This window comes from Marmota monax, unplaced genomic scaffold, assembly GCF_021218885.2.
Source record: "Marmota monax isolate L192 unplaced genomic scaffold, Marmota_monax_Labrador192_F-V1.1 WCK01_AAM20220418_F8-fsc00059, whole genome shotgun sequence".
NCBI lineage: Eukaryota > Metazoa > Chordata > Mammalia > Rodentia > Sciuridae > Marmota > Marmota monax.
In genome coordinates this window covers 6,838,182-6,858,512 of record NW_026693595.1, presented here as the reverse complement: position 1 = coordinate 6,858,512, position 20,331 = coordinate 6,838,182, and the positions used below count along the sequence as shown (strand labels likewise).

The 20,331-nt window shown below is 42.5% G+C and overlaps 1 protein-coding gene across 1 annotated transcript in view; it reads left to right on the top strand.

Moving 5' to 3' along the window:
• Positions 1 to 2,640: 2,640 nt before the first annotated feature.
• Positions 2,641 to 20,331, top strand: part of Mamdc2 (MAM domain containing 2) — a 169,453-nt gene continuing 151,762 nt past the window's right edge. The window contains exons 1-2 of the mRNA XM_046459469.2: positions 2,641 to 3,010; positions 3,347 to 3,460. Of these exons, the coding sequence (XP_046315425.1) occupies positions 2,977 to 3,010; positions 3,347 to 3,460 (148 nt within the window). The 5' untranslated portion in view covers positions 2,641 to 2,976. The remainder of the gene's footprint in view (positions 3,011 to 3,346; positions 3,461 to 20,331) is intronic.

The window sequence follows — 20,331 nt, the reverse complement described above, 5'->3', positions numbered from 1 at the left end:
GTGTATTAGTGGGATTTCCAATACTATAACAAAAACCTGAGATGATCAACTTATAAAGAGAAAAGATTGATTTTGGCTCACAGTTTGGGAGGTTTTAGTCTGTGATCAGTTGGCCCTGTTGCTTTGGGGCCTAGGGTGAGGAAGCACATGGCATTTGGGAGCACTGTGTAGAGCAAAGCTTCTCACCTATGACTTGGATAAAAAGGAGAAAGAGGAAATGGTCTCACCATCCTTCCAAGGTCATACCCCCAATGACATGAAGACCTCCCCTAGGTCCCACCTCTTAAAGGCTCCCACTGTCTCCCAATAGCACCGAAGCCTGTAGCTCAGGGACTAAGCCTTTAACATCTGGACCTTTGGGGGCATTCCAGATCCAAACTATAGCAATAATCATCATACCTGCCCTGTAGGTCTTTTGTGAAAGTTAAATGAGATTGTTCCTAAAAAAATTTTATAATAGTGAACACAATAAATATTCACTTTTATTATCTCTTTCCTGAGGCACAGGATAAAATACATATACTAAGTAGCACACGCTAAACAGATTTTAGATCATTTGAATCACTGTTTACTGAAAACTCACGAAAATTTGTCCATATTCTTTTAAAAATGATCCAGACACTTTTTTTCTTATGAGAGAGAAGGCTATTAAGTTTCTTAATACTGAAGGTGACATCTGCCTCTCTAGGCAACAAATCACATGGCTCTTAGGGAAAGAACATTTCAAGCAGAGGGAACAGCCAGTGCAAAGTCCAGAGAGAACAGCTGGACTGTGTTTGAGGACCAGCAAAGAGGTCTATGAGGCTGGAAGAAAATCAGCCAGGTGGTCGAGGTCAGAGAAATAAGGGGCTTGAGGAAGGTTTCTTAGGACTTGGTAGGTCATTGTGAAGACTTTGGTTCTACTAAATGATTTAGGAAGATGTTTCATCTTGAACCAAGGAGAGACATGGCCCAATTTCTGTATTGAAAGAATGTCCCTGACCACTGTGTTAAGAATGGAGTGTGGGAGCCAAGCATGGTGGCTCAGGAGGTAGAGGCAGGGAGATCAAAAGTTCAAAGCTAGCCTCAGCAACTTAGCAAGGCCCTAAGCAACTTCCTAAGATGCTGTCTCAAAATAAATAAATAAATATAAAAAAAGACTGGGGATGTTGCTCAGTAGTTAAGCACCTCTGGGTTCAGCCCAAGTACCCCTCAAAAACAACAAGAGTCGGGGGTGAGGGGCGGGCAAGCCAAAAACAGGGAGACTGTCGTCTGGAGGCCACTGCGATATCTCAGGCTGACATCAATGGTGGCATGGGTCAATCAGGTCATGAACATGAATGTGGACCAGGGTCAGCACTTGCTGTATTTTGAATCCTGATCTGGCAGATTTGGTTATTGTCTTAAGAGGCAGAGACAAGTCAAGGATGACTAAGCTTTCTGTCGTAAGCAACTGTAAGAAAATAATATTCCTTTAGTTGAGATGAGGTAGAGAAAGGCAAGAGGCTGTTTTGGGAAGAAACATGAGCCATTCATGTCAGGGCCTGGTAAATATTAGATAGCTCTGGAGAATCCAAATGAACACACTGAAGTGGCAATGCGATAGAAGAGTCTGGAGTTTGTAAGATGTATGGTCTAGAGATGTACTTTTGGGAATCATCAGCCTATAATTGCTATTTAAAACTATAAGACTTGATGAAATCACTTAGGGAATAGGTAGGAAAAAAATAGGAAATTAAAGGACAAAACTTGCTCTCAGGTGTTAAGGGATCAGAGAGATAACAAACAGCAAAAGAGACTGAGGAAGAGCTGTCAATGAAGACAAGGAAAACCCGGACTCTGGAAGCCAGGTGAAGGCATGGGGACAGGGCTTTGATGGTTGAACAGAAGTTGGCTTTGGTTAATGATCCTCAAAATTCTGGTCCCCAGACCAGCAGCATCAGCAGCACTACCTGAAAACAGGTTAGGAATGTACAAAATCATGGGCCCCATCCCAGATCTACTGGGTGGATGATAGCTTGAGAACCCCAGGTACAAAACCTTCTGCACAAAATTACAAGGAAGATTAAGTTTGGGGGGAGGGAGTTTTCTTTTGGAGACCCATTTAGTGCTCAAAGCAAACTTGTATCAAATAGATTCCTCAGAAGTAACCTTTCGCCAAAAACAGCCCCCATCCTTCACATCCCAGTTTAGAAGCTTCTGACCAATCTATCATGGTTTTTTGGAGAAGTGGAATGTCCCCATTTCACTGAACAGAGGGAATGCAGAGCACCAGGCATGCCACAAATTCCACTGGATGAAAAAAAGAGGGCGGGGGTATTCCTGGGTTAATAATACTGGACCATTAATACTGAAACTTCTGAGATATAAAACTTATTCCACCCACCTTTTCCAAATTTTACTCTAGACTGTCCTAAAAGAATTCCCCTCCCTTCCATTCTGGGGAACAGAAGTTAAAATTAGGGCCAACCCTGCGGGACTGACATGCCAGATGCAGAGAGGCTGTCCCCTGAAATAAGCTGGTTCCCACCGCGGATGGGCGGGGCAGGCGCCTCTGGTCCCAACCAGCGAAGGGACTGCTGGAAGGCCTGCCCCTTCCAAGTGTCGGCAAGGGGTCTGGTCCCAAGCTTTAAAATCCTGAAGGAAGGCACCTCGTGCCGACCTCTCATCTCCTCTCCTCTCCTCCAGCGGTGGCTGGCTGTTCAAAACTGTGAGGTCGTGTCCCTGAGCAGCTCCCGCGTCGCCTGGGACAAGGGGGCCGCGCGGTTTGACCGCCCGCTGCAGCCCAGCGTCGCGACGCTCTCCACACAGGCACCTCCAGCTTGCCACTCCGCCCGCTTTGCAAAGTTGGGCAGCTCCAGGAGCAAGCTTTGCCTCTGGGCTTCTCCCTCCTGGGCCCCAGTGCCCCCGCCTCCCCGCTCCCTTTCACCACCAGCAGCCGGTCCCGGAGTTGGCAGCCTGCATCCTTTGCCCAGCCCTGCTCCCTGAAGCACGACCATGCTGCTAAGGGGCGTCCTCCTGGTGGTGCAAGGTAAGGCCCGGACGAGGGAGGACCCCCGGGGGGCGCTCTCGCGGCTCGCTCCAGCTCTTGCTACCCCGGTGGCAGGGCTCGCGGTGCTGGGCTGGGCCATCCGAGGGCGCCTCCCGATCCTTCTCCGCAGCCGTTAATCTCCGCTGGCCAAGCCTGGGGTGGGAGTGGGCGTAGGGTCCCGTAGCGAAGTTCCCCCGTGGCTGCTGGGGGAGGTAGTGCATCCCTCTCCCGCCCCCTCCCGCACGCCATCCCCCCACTTTCACCAGATGGTCCCCCCGGGTTGGTGCAAGCGCTCCCCGGCGGGAGCACGAACTGAAACTCGCTTTGTGCCTGCAGCCCTGCAGTTTGCTGGTGCCTTGGACCTGCCCGCTGGGTCCTGTGCCTTTGAAGAGGGCACTTGTGCCTTTGACTCGGTGTTTGCATTTCTGCCATGGATTTTAAATGAGGAAGGTAAGGGGGCTCCATGGAGAGGCGCCCCGAGGTAAACTTTCTAATTTGTTAGTTGGCTTCTATTCCTTACCCCCACATGGATAATGTCATCTTGGAGTTAAATCCCCTCTGGAGCAAAAGTGTGAGTCACGGATCCTCCTTCCAACCCTCAGCTGTATTGCAAGGGATGGCCAAGAAAGAGATAAGGCAGGTTTTCTTTGTTTACCTGGCCTGTGGCTAGGAGCTCTGAGAATATGCACCTCCCACCAGCACTCCTTAACAAGGGAAAGGAGGGCGGGGGCATTGCTAATGATTGCCACCTGCCAGCTGTGTGCCCCCTTCAGGCCATCCTTTTTTTTCTGGTCTTCAATGAACACATTTGTGAGCTGGGAAATTTGGATGGGACTTCTTGTCCAGCTTTGCAGAATGGCCCGATACTTGGACTGGAGACATTTAGCTCAGTAGGAGAGCATTTGCCTAGCATGCTCAAAGCCTTGGGTTCCATCCCTGCACTGTTTTAAAAAAAGAAAGGGGTTGGGGGGCAAACAACAAAAGCCAGAATGGTCCTGAACTTCTGTGATGGGACCCCAGTGCTGAGACTTTTGTCCTCTGGCTCCTGTATATGATTCAGCACTAGACAAAAGAGGAAATTTCACCACAGAATATTTGAGGTCATTCAATTGGAGAGTATTGGTCTCACTACTCCACATTGTTTGTGTTGCAGTAACAAAGTCTAAATGTGGGGAATTCAGATGTGTCTTCCTATCTTCATTTATATAGGAAAAAATCAATTAGTGCCCAGTACTCAATTGCAGGCACCAAGTGTCCCTCCTTCTTTCTCTTCTTTGTCACTTATATCACCATCATGTAGAAACCTAACACCCTTAACTATTTGGGCTAGAAAACAATCTCCTGTCATGGAGACAGCACCATAAATGAAACCAGCTCACCCCACCTCCCAAATCAGTTGTCATCATACAATGTGACTCCCTGGAGATGGGTGGAGCCCTGAACCCTGATGAGAAGGCCTAAACTGTCACCACAGCTCAATCCCCAGACTTCTTTTGACGGGCTTGCTTACATGAACTTCTCTGGGCCTCACAGGTAGGTGATGCTAGCATCATTTTTGCAGAGGTGGGGACCTGAGTCTTCAAATATTCAATTGGCTGGTCTGTGTCACATAGTGTCACAAAGCGGCCAACTCTGAGTTGTCCGGTCATGAGAAGAAATAGGAAGAAACCAATTCAGTAGTAATCTTTATCCCCAACACTTGACACATCTTGACTATTACAGTTTACTGGAGGATATTTGGAAAAAGGCAATTTTTGATCTATTATCACAGGGATTCTACCTTGCCAAAGGCTTTAGGAAAGAATCTCACCACCCAACCCTTTTTCTATTCTGGTTACTGTGAAGCATTTTGAGAGATGGCCTTACATGTATCATGGGACTGGTTTGGGGGAGCATTATTCTCTAGCACAAGGCTTCTTGAACTTCACGTGCAACAGAATGACCTGGTGGGCATATTAAGACAGCTTGCTGACCCCCTCCCTGAGTTTCTGATTCAGTGAGTCTGGAGTGGGACCTGAAAATTTGTGACAAGTTCCAGGTTTTGTTGCTGCTTCTCTGGGGACCACACTTGGAGAACTTCAGACTTCCATGATGTTTGTTCTCCCCCATCCCCTCTTTCTCACACACACATCCATACACACACATCCATGCTATTTGCCCTAAGTAGGTCTAGAAACAAGGTGCAGGAATGACTTTGAGACCCCCAAGGGTGATCTTAAATCTTGCGTCCTAGGCTCCTCCCTTGCCTCACTCTGGTGTGACCCTGAAGAAAGGAAATCAGTATCACTCCTGAAACCAGAGCCTGAGTTCCTGAGCCCCCACCCCCAGCCTCTACCAGGATAGGAACCCTCCCAGTCTGCCTCTGGGTCAGTGGGCATGCCACAACCTGCTGAGCTCAAGTCCCTCCCAGGCCCACAGGAAGTGCTCTGCTGAGCTGGCACCTCTGCACCAGGGTGGCAGTTATACTGTTCCCCTTCAGGGAAAACAGAAAGATGCTTATAAAAAAAGATGATTACAGTTTAATAGTATAATGAAGGCACTGTGGCTTCCCCCCCTGCCCCCTGGCTCAGGACTGGGACAACTGACTGGCTAGAGGAAGTACATTCACTCTCCTCCAACCAGTCCAGGGTGGAGCAGGCAGGTTAGGCTTCAGTCGTTACAGATTTAGTGTTTCAGAGATCCTAACGGTCCACTGTGGGCTCTGGATCAGTGAGGTAAATATGTGCCAGGTGCTGTGGTTGCCTACTGAGAAGCCATCACGAAGAATTTCCCTTATAAACCCATTTCTAGGTTGTTCAATTAAAAATAATAAAATTGTCCCAGGCTGAAGTTTGGCTAGCTGTTCACAAACTTCTTTGCAAATTTACTTCATCTTGCTGCAGAAACCCTTTGAAACAGGTTCCACTCACCTCTGTGTGCTGGATCCACCAAAAAATGTTATGAGTTTCAGAGATTTTTGCCCACTAACACTTGGAACATAAATGGTACTTCTGTATGCCCTTGGTCAGTAGGTTAATTTACAGCTGGGAAAGCAATGCTAAAGCCCAGTGAAGGTAGTTAAGTCTAAATACAAGTCTACAGTTTAGAATCTCATCGCAGAAGGGTCATGTCTAGGGGTAGTTGGAATCATCTTGGCTCACACTATCTCTTCTATTGCTGGAAATTGTATCTGACGTCCTTTAGTTTATCTAGACTATTAGGTTTCTAAACATCTCTGATTATATTCCAATGTCCACTAGTTCATGTCACTTTGAAATATGCTTCATCTCCAATGGATACAGAATAGGTAAGTTTTGACCATGCAACGTGTTGGCTTGGGTTGCATACCATCATGGAGTTTCCCCCAGGGAAAGGTGGCAATACTAGGTCAGGTGATTGGGCACTGCTGCCCAGTATTGTCTACTTTCTGGTTTTGCCAATGTTTGTTCCATTTTCTTGATTTACCCCTATGCTTTTTGTAGAATTTTTAAAAATTTCCTAACTTGTCAAGGGAAGTGAAATTATGTTATACTCAAATTTGAACTTGCTTCTAAATCTTAGGTTTGAATTAAACCCAGGAAATAAGGGATTTATTTTATCCTACAAAAAATCTTCTTTATTTGTTCATTTATCTTTAATAAAAATTATCCTTATTCATCCACAGTTCAGAAAATGTTGGAACTCCTTTAGAGCAATGGTCCTCAGCAAAAATTGAGACTGTTCATTTCATTTTCCTCATGCCAGCAGTGGGGAAGAAGCCCTTTGGCTGAGGATTCTTGGAGACCATACAATTGGCCTCACAATTCTCATTAGTCATTGAGTGGATTTTGGCTTCACTCTTATTTTTGGACATTGTGGCTTCCCACCTTTAACCTCCGAGAAAGCAAGGAATAGGAAAAACTGAAGCAAGGAGGGAGATAAAACCAAATCCAGGCCTGAGGCTGGGACTCGGCAGTAGAGCACTCGCTTAGCATGTGTGGGGCCCTGGGTTTGATCCTCAGCACCACATAAAAATAAATAGATAAAATAAAGGTACTGTGTCCAACTACAACTAAAAAATTAATATTAAAAAAAAAATCCAGGTGCTACTCCTTAAGCAGATGTTCCGAACACTAAGCTATGGGTGAAGAAGGGGATGCCAAGATGAATCAGATGAAGGGGAGGTTAAAAAAAGAAACCCAAAACACAGTTTTTAAAATCTGTTCTAATTACTTATGCATGACAGTAGAATGCATTTTGACATATCATACATAAATGGAGTATAACTTCTTATTCTTCTGGTTGTAGAGTTACACAGGTCATGTAATCATATATGCATATAGGATAATAATGTCCGATTCATTCCACATCACATTCTTCCCACTCCTTCCCCTCCCTTCACTCCCCTCTCTCTAATCCAAAGTACCTCTATTCTTCCCTAGCGCCTCACCCTTTGTTGTGAATTAGAATCCACATAGCAGAGAAAACATCTGGCCTTTGGTTCTTTGGGATTGGCTTATTTCACTTAGCACGATCATCTCCAGCTCCATCCATTTACTAGCAAATGCCATAATTTCATTCTTCTTTAAGTCCGAGTAATATTCCCTGTATATATACCACATTATCTTTATCCATTCATCTGTTGAAGGTCACCTAAGTTCATTCTATAGCTTAGCTATTGTGAATTGAGCTGCTTTAAACATTGATATGGCTACATCCCTGTAGTATGCTGATTTTAAGTCATTTGGGTATAAACCAAGGAGTGGGATAACTGGGTCAAATGGTGGTTCCATTTCAAAAGTTTCCTGAGGAATCTCTATACTGTTTTCCATACTGGTTGCACCAGTTTGCAGCCCCACCAGTAATGTATGAGTGTACCTTTTCCCCCACATTCTTGCCAATGTTTATTGTTGCTCAAAGCACTTTTTATACAGAAGACCTACCTTGTTTTTCTTCTATAGAGGTCAAGGTTTGAGAAATTGCCTAACACAAGAAATATCTGGATGATTCTTTTATCTTAGAATAAGTGATAGTATCTGAGGCTGGAAAGTAGTCATGGTTTGTCCTAACCAAGGGACAGGGCTGGGGGTCATGGTAAAGTGCACCTGAATCACCCTGTAAATACACGTGTGTGTCTCTTTCTGATGCCCTTTCCTTTGCCCAAACTTGTTCCTTCTCTTCTAAGGACATCTTGGCCATCAGAGTTTCAGTTCTGCACTCAGTCATGTGCCAGTTATTATTAACAGTGATGAATCCTCCCTGAGATTTCTTGAAGCCCAGCTGGAGTCAAAAGCCTGGCCAGGAGCCCAAGGGACCTTCCTGGGAGAGGACAGCCAGTCCCCTCCTTCCTGCCAATGACAGCTCTTTTCCTGACTTTGGAAGGCTGCTTCAGCATCCCACATCACCAAGTTCTTAAGGCAATTCCTGTCCCCCATAAGGTTGCCTGCTCCTGCATTCCCTCTGCTGACTGTTCTCTTGAAGGTCTCCAAGCAGAAAAGTACTTCCCATGTGTAGAGCCAACACAAGTCTGGAATGTTCCTTGGGTGCCTCCCGGAAAGATGGCCCCAGAAATCCGGCCAGATTATTCCTAGAGCATCACATGCCAATCCCTGATGCTGCCTTGATATTACTGCTGTTAGGTTGAGTGTGGTTATTGTGTGCTGGGCCTGAATGTGGCCTTGGCTCTGCCTAGGAGCCTCAGTCCTAGAACTGGGCTTTGGAGATCATCCCGTACAAGCTGCTTGTTTTATAGAGGAGTCCACTAGGGGCCAGATGGGCTGCAGTCATAGTCACAGACCAAGTCAGTATCATCCCAGGGGCAGGGCCTTGTCTCCCTGGCTCTCCATCCATTCTTTTTTCTGCATTGCTATAACAGCTCAGGTCTCCACGGGGTCCTGGACTCTGGAGCTCCAATGTGTTGGAAACTACATCGGAGGTTAATTATATTGCCAGATGTGTACAAGAACATGGATCCCCAAAATGCAGTGCTTGTGCCTAACAAACCCATAAAATACTACATTTTATGCCTCGCCAGGTAACATCTATTCACTCTTTGAGTTGCATAGGGATCCTGCCTACCTGCAATAGAAAAGAGCCTGATACATAGTATGTACTCAAATCTTTGCTGACTAAATGACTTTATTGAATAAATGAATCTAGTATCCAATCATGAAAGTATCCTATGCATTTTCTTCTGTGTTCTTGGTTCATCTGCCCTTTCAAAGGTAGCTTCTTAGCATGAGGAACAGCTCAAGCCAAGAGGTAAACACCAACTCTGAGCTGGGCACCTTGGATTAGAATCCAGACTCTGTACTTTCAAGGAGTGTGACCTTGGGCAAGTCATTTAACCACTCTGTATCTCAATTTCCTCTACTATAAATGGAGATGATGACAGTGCCTATCTCATAAGATTGTTGTAAGCCTTGCGTGTATTAATACATTTAACGCATCAAGAAGGGATCTCTCTTCCCCTCTGCTCTCAGGCAGGTCCCTATCCCTTGGCCTCCCTGTCAGTCAGTCTGAGTTCTGGAACCCTCTTTTCTGACCCCTCCACTTGGAACTTCAGTGTCTGGATTAGCAACATCCCCTTCTGCCCTGACTGACTCCACTGGATGGAGGCTCAGTATGGTCAATCACTTCCTATCAAGGCCAACACCCAGTCTGAGTTCCTCCCTACTCAGATTACAGCTGCTGACTAGGAAGTTGCTATCCAGATCCTGGCCTGATCCCCAAAAAGATGTCCGAGAACTTAGGATATTTTCCTTCTTAATAACTGCAGAAGTCAGCCAAGATCCCAGTATGTCCAGAGGAAAATGTGATATATATTTTTTTTGTCATTGGACCTTATGCTTTCATTTATCTTCAATTCTTAGCCTATAATTAACAAATATTTTGTGACTTGCATTTGGCATTTAATATTCACAAAAAGCAATGGTTCTTAAAATAGCAGAATCTCTTTTCTTAGGTCACCCTAGGAGCGGCCCCATTTCTTTCTCTTATTAAACAACATTTGATTTTCAAAAATTTGAGTGAAACCCAGTTATGCTAATAGAAACTTGGCCATCTCAATAAGTAGGACTAGCAGATATGTGAACATGTCTTGTGCATTCTGGCTGATTGACCCTGGTTTTCACATCTGCCAAATATCTTAACACTCTTCCTCACTTTGTCTTATGCTTGTCTTAATCATATAAATGCATTCATGTATTCAGGTCTAGGTTCTCACACAATGATCTTTCTATCTGGAAGTAGGTAGTGCTAAACACTGAAGAATAGGTTGCTCATGATAAGCAAAGATGCTTAGGAGCAAGAATAAATCAGAAATTTCTATTGTGAATGATTCCCTAAGATCTAGGCAATGTTTCTCAACATGGTTAGATATCACCTAAAAGTTTCTTTAAAAGTAGTCATGATCAGATCCTACACCAAGAGATTCTGATCTATTTGGCTAGAAATAGGACCAGATTTAGCATTGTGAAGAAAAAACAACAACAACAACCATAACACTAACAAATAAGCTCCCTAGGTGACTGTAGGTGTCCATGGTTGAGGACTATGCATTAGAATGCCTTCCAGCACCCCTGCACCTCCAGACAAGAAAGAAAAAATACCATCTTGTTAAGAATCCTTTGATGATTGTCAGTGTCCTGAGGTCCTTCATGATGTTCTTCAAATCATATTTCTGCTCTTCCCTCCCCGTCATCTCTAATGTGCTGTTTACTCAACACACCCTTTACTTTCTGGCCTCTTACTCTGATTGCACTCTTCTCTGTACCCATATTATTCCACTTTTTAATTCTTCTTCGCCACTCTGACCTATTTTAAATGTTGCTATGGTTTGTGGGGTTTAAGTTTTCTTTCTGTCCCCCCAAGGGTCTTAGTCCCCAGAATGGGCGTTTGAGGAAGTGGAGTCTTATGAGAGGTCCTTAGGTCATTAGAAACGTGCCCTTGAAAGGGACTGTGGGAACTTGCCCAGGTTTTCTCTAATTCTACTCCAGTTTAAGATGTAACCATTTTGCTTTTACATTTGTTCTCAACATGATATGCCATCCTCACCAGAGGCCGAATGAATAGGGCTACACAGTCTTAAACTTGATAAATAAACCTTTTTTCTTTATAAAATTGGTTGTCTTGAGCATTTCACTGTAGTAATGTGAAACGGACTAATACATGCTTTAATGTCCAGTTCTTTCTTAAAGCATTCCATGATTGTCCCAGATAAAATAAATATCTCCTTTTCCTCCCTTCCCATGGCTCTCCTCATTTTTCACCCCGTAAATATTCTTATTTGTGTCTTTTAATTGGTGTCTCCACTCCATTACCTCTTCGAGTATTACTTCTTTGAGAACAGAGATCACATCCTCCCAACAGTACCTGACAAAGAGAATATAGTATCAACAAACTTTGTGAATTTAATTAATCTCTAAGGCTCTTATATAAATTAATAGAAAAATAAAACTAAAAAATGCTTGAATTTTTTCCATGTGGCGGAAGAGATTGTGTTTAATAGTCCTTCATGCCATAATACTTCAAAGACTTCAGAGGCTTATGTTATAATGTCCAGATATATCAGCAAAGCAGTATTTCAGTTTGCCTCATTAATACCTGGTCTGCCTCATCTGTGCCAAGCCAAGGAACAAATAGCTCTTAGAGTATTCACCCATCAGGGCGGCCTGAATGCCTCGATCCTCTGCCATCACAAATAATCACAGTATAACCTTGAGAGCAATCCTGCTGGTCTGAAAAGTGTTTTTTGGCAAAAGGTTATTAGACTTTGAACTAGTCATTGAAAACTGGTGTTTCTAAGGAACTTGTGGATGAGGCATCAACAGTACCCATCTTGATGGGGAAAAGCAGGTAAGAATATTTATTGTAGAAAGAAGTTCTTATATAGGGATGTGCCCCATGGGAGAGTCAGAGGATCAGATTGCCATTCAGTAAGATCTGCCAGAATATTTGCTTTCTGTGCTTTGTAAGAAATTTATGTGTATTTTAGGGTATTCTGAGGCTAAGAAGAAGATAATAAAACAAGTAGTATTATATCATAACTTCATAGCATCATACTTTTTATAGAAAAGGTAGCTGAAGAATATCTATTCTATCCACAAGCCTTGGAGTGTCTACCACCCATCAGGCACAACATCAGTAGTCTGAGAATGTACTCCATAGAGTACAGGGAGTACATAGCCGGTCCCCGCCCTTGGTGGCAGCCATAGACCAGTATCTATAAAGATGGAAAGTAAAATGAGTTGTGTACTAGTCAAGGATTTTCTTTGCAAGCAGCATCAGTTGTTTAAATTAAGCACAAAAGGAATTTTTTGAAAGGATATTCGTTAGCTCTTAACATAAATTAGAAGTCTAGAGAGCTATATCTGATCAGGAATAAACAAATGGGAAGTATAGGCAGGTCTTTCTGTAAGAACTATTTGTGTGATTTCGCCAATGGACATTGGTTACCCCACTGCTGGACCTGCCTGTTCATTCAGTAGCTGCAAGGTGGCTCAATTTGAGGGAGTTGAACTCGGCAATAGGGATGCTAATCAGAGAACTATCTAGAGGTCTGAGAGATGAGAGCCTGAATCAGGGCAGGGATGTCAGATATGAAAGGGAAAGAGTAAGTACAATGCCACAGAGGGGATTAAATTGGCAGACCTTGACTGATTGGGTAGAAGTGATGAGCTAGAGGGAGAGGGACTCCCAAATTTCTATGTTAGGCAGCTGTTTGATTGGTGGTACCAAGATTTGGAACAATTTCAAGAGACACACCATGTTTAGGGGACAAAAAGATATATGTTCTGACCTACCTAGGAAACACATAATGGAAGTTTCCAGTAAGTCTTTGCAATAAGAAGCTGAAGGTCAGGTACAGGCTGGGGGGACTATGATTGTGCAAACCTTCAACATCGGTAGTGGTTAGAATCTGAGCAGAGGTGATATCACCAGAAGAGAATGTAGGAAGTGACAACAGCAGAAGCTAAGAAGGGAGATTTAGAGGAGCAGTCAAGATTAGGCAGGAGCAAGGTGTACATCTGTGGGTGAATGGAGGAAGAAAATGTGGTACCAAACAGAGTTTTATTCGGGCATAAAGAAAACTGAAATGATGTCATTTGCAGGAAAATGGATGAAATTTGAGAACATTATGTGAAGCAAAAATAAGCCAAATTCAGAAGATCAAGGGTCATATGTTTTCTCTCATAAGTGGGAGCTATAGAAGAAAATGGAAAAGAAAGGCATATGTGGGATAGGAGAATCTCATGAAAATCAAAGGAAGATCCGTAGAGCAGAGGAAAGGGACCAGGGGGAGTGGAGGAAGGGAGGGAAAAGGAAAATACTGGGGAATGATATTGACCAAATTATATTCTTAAATAGTGTGCATGTACAAACACGTAACAACAAATCCCACCATTATGTACATCTATGATGCACCAATAAAAAATACGAGGAAAAAAAAGATTAGGCATAGGAAGGGATGGGGATATGAAAGAACAGAAGGAACCCGCACATATGAGGGAATTAGGAAGGTGAAAGGTCATAGGAGCCAAAGGAGTCAGGAGTTTTAATAGTAGGACATGATCATCAGAGTCCAGTGCAGCAGAGATAGTGGGCACAGTACAATTTTGCCGGGTATTGACAATGAAGAGACTGTTAGTGTTGGAATGAGGGCAGTTTTTTAGTTTCAGTCGGATGATGAGGGCAGAACCAGAATGTCTTGATTAGATCAATGACTGGGAAATGCAGATGGTTGGTAGAGATTTCTCAGCAAATCAGTTTGGATGCATGGAGAGAGATTCAGCCATACCTACAAAGAAACTTGAGATGAAGTTTTTGTTTCTGTTTTATTTTACGAAGGAGTTACTTGAGCTTTTTATAGAGTAAGGGGAAGGGACCAGCAAAGAAGGGAGTTTCACAAGAGGGGGACTCCCTCACTGGTTCTGGGTTAGACCCAGATTCCACTAGGGCAGTTCAGAAGCTTTGAATACATATGAATTGCTTTGGCTCATATAACCCAAGAGCCCTCTGCTGAGTGGCTTCTGGGCACTGGAATAGTAACATCAAAATATGTGAAATTTGACGGGTGTGGTGGCGCACACCTATAATCCCAGCGCTCAGGAGCCTGAGGCAGGAGGATCACAAGTTCAAAGCCAGCCTCAGCAAAAGCGAGGCACTAAGCAACTCAGTGAGAGCCTATCTCTAAATAAAGTACAAAATAGGGCTGGGGATGTGGCTCAGTGGTTGAGTGCCCCTGAGTTCAATCCCTGCTACCTGCCCCCCCCAAAAAAAAATGTGTGAAATTTTATTTCTATTATAAATGCAGAGGGGTTAGGAGATTTGGATGAATCTATGGTAATTATAATTATAATGAGAACCTGCTCAATAAAAACAAAAATAAAACTTTGATAAGACGCAAGAGTGTGTCTTAGGTCTAAGAAAACTTGAGTGACATAACCTATTCTATTTCTGCCAGAAGAGCTATGAGTAAGAAGGGCAAAGAGAACCCTAAAGAGATAGTTGCATAATAGCTAGGGTGTGTGATCTATAGATGGCTTTTCAGAGTGCCTGCCAAACACATGTATTGTCATTATCTCTGACCTTCACAAAAATCCTGAAGGTTATTATTGCCAGAATTTAATAATAAGGAAGTATGACACAGAGTGATTAAAATAACATCTCAAGGCATTGCAGAGAGTGTAAAAGTGGGGAATAGCAACCCAAGCTTTCCGGCTCCAAAGACTTGAGTTTCATTTGGCCCTGGTCTGCCCCCACCAGAGAGTAAGACAGTTTCTTTGCTCTTCCAGAGGTTAGCTCCAAAGGGGACAGACGAGGGGGTTTACGGTGAGAGAGAGGGGGGAGCCTCTGCCCAACATTGATGTTCCAACTTTCCAACTCTTCCCTTCAATCCTCAGCTACCATAGTGCACCTCCCATGCAGTAGTAAGCCTTAGAGAAGACGTCAAACAGAGGCAGGAAAATGTAATTTTTACTTATTTTTTCCTTAACAGAAAAAGATTAGAGTTTGCTCTTGGAATCATTTGAATGATTCTCTTCTCAGTCTTCAGCATAATCTTGGAAGAGAACTTAGGGAAAATTTACAGCTTGACCTAAAATACTTTGGCAGTCTTAAGGAATACTCCTAAATTTCAAATTCATCTAGTCCTACTGTGAAAGAATTAAAAGTGTACCCAGATAAATGTGTTTTTGCAAGCTGGCTATCCTATCAGACAAGAATTTTGGTACTTCTTCATCTTATAACTCTCAACAAAATGGCAGTGTTGCCATACAACAATGTGATATATAACTTAGCTGGATGCTTAGAGAAATTTCCATTCCTTATTTGAAAAACTTTTGCCTCACTGCCAAGGAGAGCTGAAGTGTTATTTGGGGCTATGCTTATAATGAAGATGACTTTAATATGCTTCTGCTTCCCGGAGAGGCTGCTTCCTCCCTCCTTTGCTTACCAATATTTTATGATGAAGACCATTTACTCTGAAACTGTAACTAGGAATTTTTCCGTTTTAAGCTTCTACAGATTTCTTTTATTTCTGTGGCTTTGTTGAAGATGGATATAAGGGCAGGGTGTTGGAGAATTTTCTTCTGAAGTGTGTTTTGAACCTGCATTAGGCAGTTTTAAAGTATAAAGTTTGTGGAAAGAAATCCTTTGGTTTTCCATTATAAATCCTGAAAATTGGGAAGAAGTATCTGAAATCACACCTCTGTTTCTGAAAACTTTTTCCTTTTTTCAAAAATCCTGATGAGGAAAATGTGAATTAAACTTCAGAGTTTTTCCTCATGAATCAACACTGAAGATTAGTGCACTTTGGAACTTACATTTGATTAATAGAAAAAAAAACTGAAAAAACCTAATATGTCCTAGGCTATATACATCAACCAATATATATTTTTATCTTTGTTGTCACTATAAAGTACTTGAAGTGCCCATACATGGATCTAAACCGAATATTGTGTAATATAAGAGAAAGGATGTTGGAGATACATCTAAAGATGCATTGTATTGCATTTTTAGTCCTGGGCTTGGGAACTAGGACTTATTTACTTTACATACATATGCTTTAAAGATTGGTGAATCCTTCGGGTGCAGTGGCTCCCATGTAATCTTAGTGACTCAAGAAGCTAAGGCAGGAGGATTGCAAGTTCAAGACCTCAGCAACTTAGTGAGGCCCTAAGCAATTTAGCAAGACCCTGTCTTTAAAAAATACATAAATAAATAAATAAGGGCTTGGGATGTAGCTCAATGGTAAAGCACCCTTGAGTTCAAGCCTCAATGCCAAAAAGGAAAAAAAAAATGCTGAATCTAAAAAAAAGTTTTACTAGCTATGGGGCTGGGTTTTTGAACCATTCCATTTAAAAAACAGATCAATAATTACCGATGATGTCTTAATTTCTGTCATGTTCAAGCTTGATCCAAATGACCCTCTTGCCTGTCAAGAATGCTATTAAGCAACTTTTGAGAGAGAATGAGTATGACCTATTTGTGTAACAACTGAAAGGAGACAGCTCAATTGCTAAGAAAAGTTTTTCCGTCCCTTAGAATAGACCTTCAGCCATTTGTCTCTACCATCACAGCTACTCACAATAAAAACTGCTGAGCGATGAAAAGGGTGCAAAATGGCTTATATTTTTAATCAACCCCTTTCATTTGTCGTTTTTGGGTTTCAGGAAGTCATTCATTCTTTTGTGAGCATATTCCTGTCATAAAGCAAGTTTGGACACATTTATGAGCCATCTCTTGCTGAGCCTAATATTAGCCTGGTAGTCTAAGAATTCTTAGAAAATTAATGGGTCTTGGAAAAATAGATAGTATTCACCATCATTCTGTCATAATGTGCAGTGAATCGGAGTCATGCACAAAAGACACTGGATTGGAGACTCAAATGATTTAAAAACTTTTCCTTGTTTGACAAAGGAGCAAGCCTGGAGAGTGAGCAGCAGGGATTCGGTGTTTCAATCTTCTTTTAGTCTCCATCACCAGCCACCAAGTGTGTTGTGGAATGACTTTCCATCAAGACACCCTCAGCTGGGAGTTGAGGGCGATGCCTGGCATATTATATTTTTTTTTATCTTTAGATATCATTTCAGAGTTGCTAAACAAACTCAAAGACCAATGCGGTGTTTGCAAGCATTTCCTGAGCACTGAGTGGGCATGTTGCTATTAAACCTGATGCTCCAGTAGGAAAATGAATAATGATGATTATTTCATCAAACATTTATTAGGCAATTATTACATACCAAACATCTTGGTAGGTGCTTTATATGCATCAAGTCACTGAGTTCTTATAATAATCCAGTAAGGAAGATGCTCTACATGTAAAAAAAAATGAGGTTAGAGTTTTTTTAAACATTCCCAAAGTCAAGGAGCAAGAAATTGAGGGAGCCTGATTTTTAACCTAGGTTTGTCTCCAAAGACTAAGAGCAAAACCATTTTGCTATGTTGCCTCTCTGTTCCCACTGTCTTTTGACATGGGCTATCAAAGGATCTTTGTGATAGAAATAATAATAATAGTTAAAATAAAAGCTAACCTTTGTGGAGTGATTAATAGCTAATTCTTATCTACATATTGGTCTACGAATTTTGTCTTAACTAATTTGACCTTTTCAACAGCCCCATGAACTGGGTCCTATTTTAATCACCATTGCAGGGCTGTGAGGAGTGAGGCATACAGACACTGGCATGTCACAGCGATCCTAGGTAGCAGAGCTATATTCCATAACAGGATTTCTAGTTCCAGTCTGTATTCTGTGAGGGAAATAAGCAATTGTGATATTTGCCTTTTCCCTGCACTTTGATGCAAGAAACTTTCCTACTTGAGTTACCATGTGAGTGACTAAGAAAGCCATGTGAAAGCATTACCTCTTCTAAATTCTTCCATAACAGGGGCCCCGCCAGCAAATAAATTCTAATTTTGAGGAAATTTTAAGTCATTCTTTTCCTTTAGAAATGGCACAGAGCCCTGAGACAACAGAAGAATTTTCTGCCTGGTTCCAAGTTAAAGAGATTAATTTGAAAACTCCTGTGAGAGTCTTTCACTCAAAGGATCCCCACGACTGCCCGGCATTCTCTGGACAAAGTCCAGGAGAACTTGGTTCTTGATAATCTTGATGGTCTTGTTTTGAAAATGAGTCAAGTATCCTTATACAAAAAAAAATGTGTAAAATGTAATATTTGCCTGCTTGAGTTATGGAAAAAGGCATTTGAACTTAAATGGGTAGGGTTGTAAGCAGGAAACACAGGACAAGTCTAAGGGCAACAAAAGTCCTTTGACCATGGAATAAAGACAAAGGGTCAGATTAGTTTGTCTTCCTGTCCTTTCATTTGAAACTGGGAATGATTTTTGATACATGGGCTATGAACTTGTTTCAACTCAGTGAGAAAGATACTCTTCATGGATGAAGAAACAGGGGCTTAGGGAATCTGTTTTAACATTTCCAAAGTTCATTCCATGGGATGTGGACATGTATTTTAGAACATAATAGGATAATAAAGGCTAGGCTCTAGTATTCAAGATGAAAACCTTTAGCTTTTTTTTTTTTTTTTTTTTCATTTAACATTTGTCTACCTGAGCTAGGAAATGAGGGTAACAGGAGTGGAAAACAAAGGTATTTGTCCTCAAGGAGTTGCCATCCTGGTAGAAGAAATAAGATAGAAAAACAAGAACTGTAAGTTAATACATTGAGATTAGCACCATGACAAGGAATATGTAGAAGGTCCTGGGAGTTCTGAGGTTAATGAGAACTGGCGAGCGTGGGGACAGTTGGTAAAAGGAGGCCTCTTGGTGGTCCTTGAACTGCGATGAGATGTAACTAGGAAAACAACTCTTAGGATGCCTCAAGGATCAGCAGCAGCATGAGCCAAGGCAGGAGTGAGGCCAGGGATCTAGTCTAGAAAGAGCAAAAATTCTCTTTTGGCAGGTGCATGTGTATGAAAGAAAGTATGTAAAATGATTTTTTTTTTAATGCTGAGATTTGAAACCAGGGCCTTTAGGCAAGCTCTGTACAACTAAGCTACCTTCCCAGCCCTAAAGTATAGGAATAAAATTGTCATTTGTTACTTTACCTCAGGCCACATCTGTACACATGGATAATTCATGTCAGCTGACACTGAGGACGCACACCATATAGGTCCTCTACAATATATAGTTATCAAGAGCCTGACAGACTGTGCTGACCAGATGAGTGTTGAATTCTTTAATGACTAGCTGCTTTTGTGGAACTGTAATAATATAGTAGGAAAAGTAATTTGTCAATCAGATCCTCAACCATCCTATAATAATGATTATTACCTGCCACATTTCATACACCATATCCATATTATCTCCAAACCTCAAAACCTTTTACAATCTTATGTGACTACCTCCATTTTGAAGATGCAGCCACTGAGACCCAGAGAGGTTATTTAACCTTCCCCAGGTTACACAGCCAGAGTGTTGATCAGATCCTAGTGCCTGTCTTCTCTGAAGTCAGTGCCTGTTCCACTGTCTTGCTGTTGGCGGCCTGGTCTCAGTTTCATGCTGAAGGAGCTTCCAAAGAAACACAAGATTTCATTTCTGGCCTCAAGGAATGAATACGATTCTAAACTCTCGTATTTTGACTGTTTTGATGGGCTTTCCTTCCAAACCAGCCTCTTCACATTCTTTCCTTTGCCAGGAGCCGTTCATCCATCACAAGCATCTCTCCCAAACTCCTGGAGGCCGTGACTCTCATTGTGTGCCCAGCACCTGACCTCTTGGTGGCAGGCATTTAGTTCATAACAGCTTATTGAACGAAACTTGTCTTCCTCCCTCCCTTCGTGTTCAGGTCACTTGGCAAGAGACAGAAACCACACCTGTGTATGTGTCTTCTGGTCTCTCTCCATTTTCTTGTAAAGCCACCTGGGGACTCCACCCAAATACTTTATGTAATCCTAATCATCTCCCATAGGCTCCACTTCTAAACACTATAGCTGGATTGGGCTTCCACCCTCTTAATGCCTCATGATGGAGACTGAAATTCAATACATGATTCATGGATATCAAATATCCAAATCTTTAGCATCTAATGCCTTTACAAAACTGATATCATGCCCCACTGTTTGAAGCCAGTTTCAATAAAATAGAGCTGGAGAGAAAGCTTTGACCACTTATGGGTTCTATTTGGTTTCTTCTTCTTCTTTCTTTTTTTGTACTGGGGATTGAACCCCAGGGGTGCTTAACCACCGAGCCACATCCCCCAGCCCTTTTTAATATTTTATTTAGAGACAGGGTCTCGCTGAGTTGCTTAGCGCCTCACAGTTGCTGAGGATGGCTTTGAACTTGCAATTCTCCTGTCTCAGCCTCTCAAACCACTGGAATTATAAGCATGTGCCACTGTGCC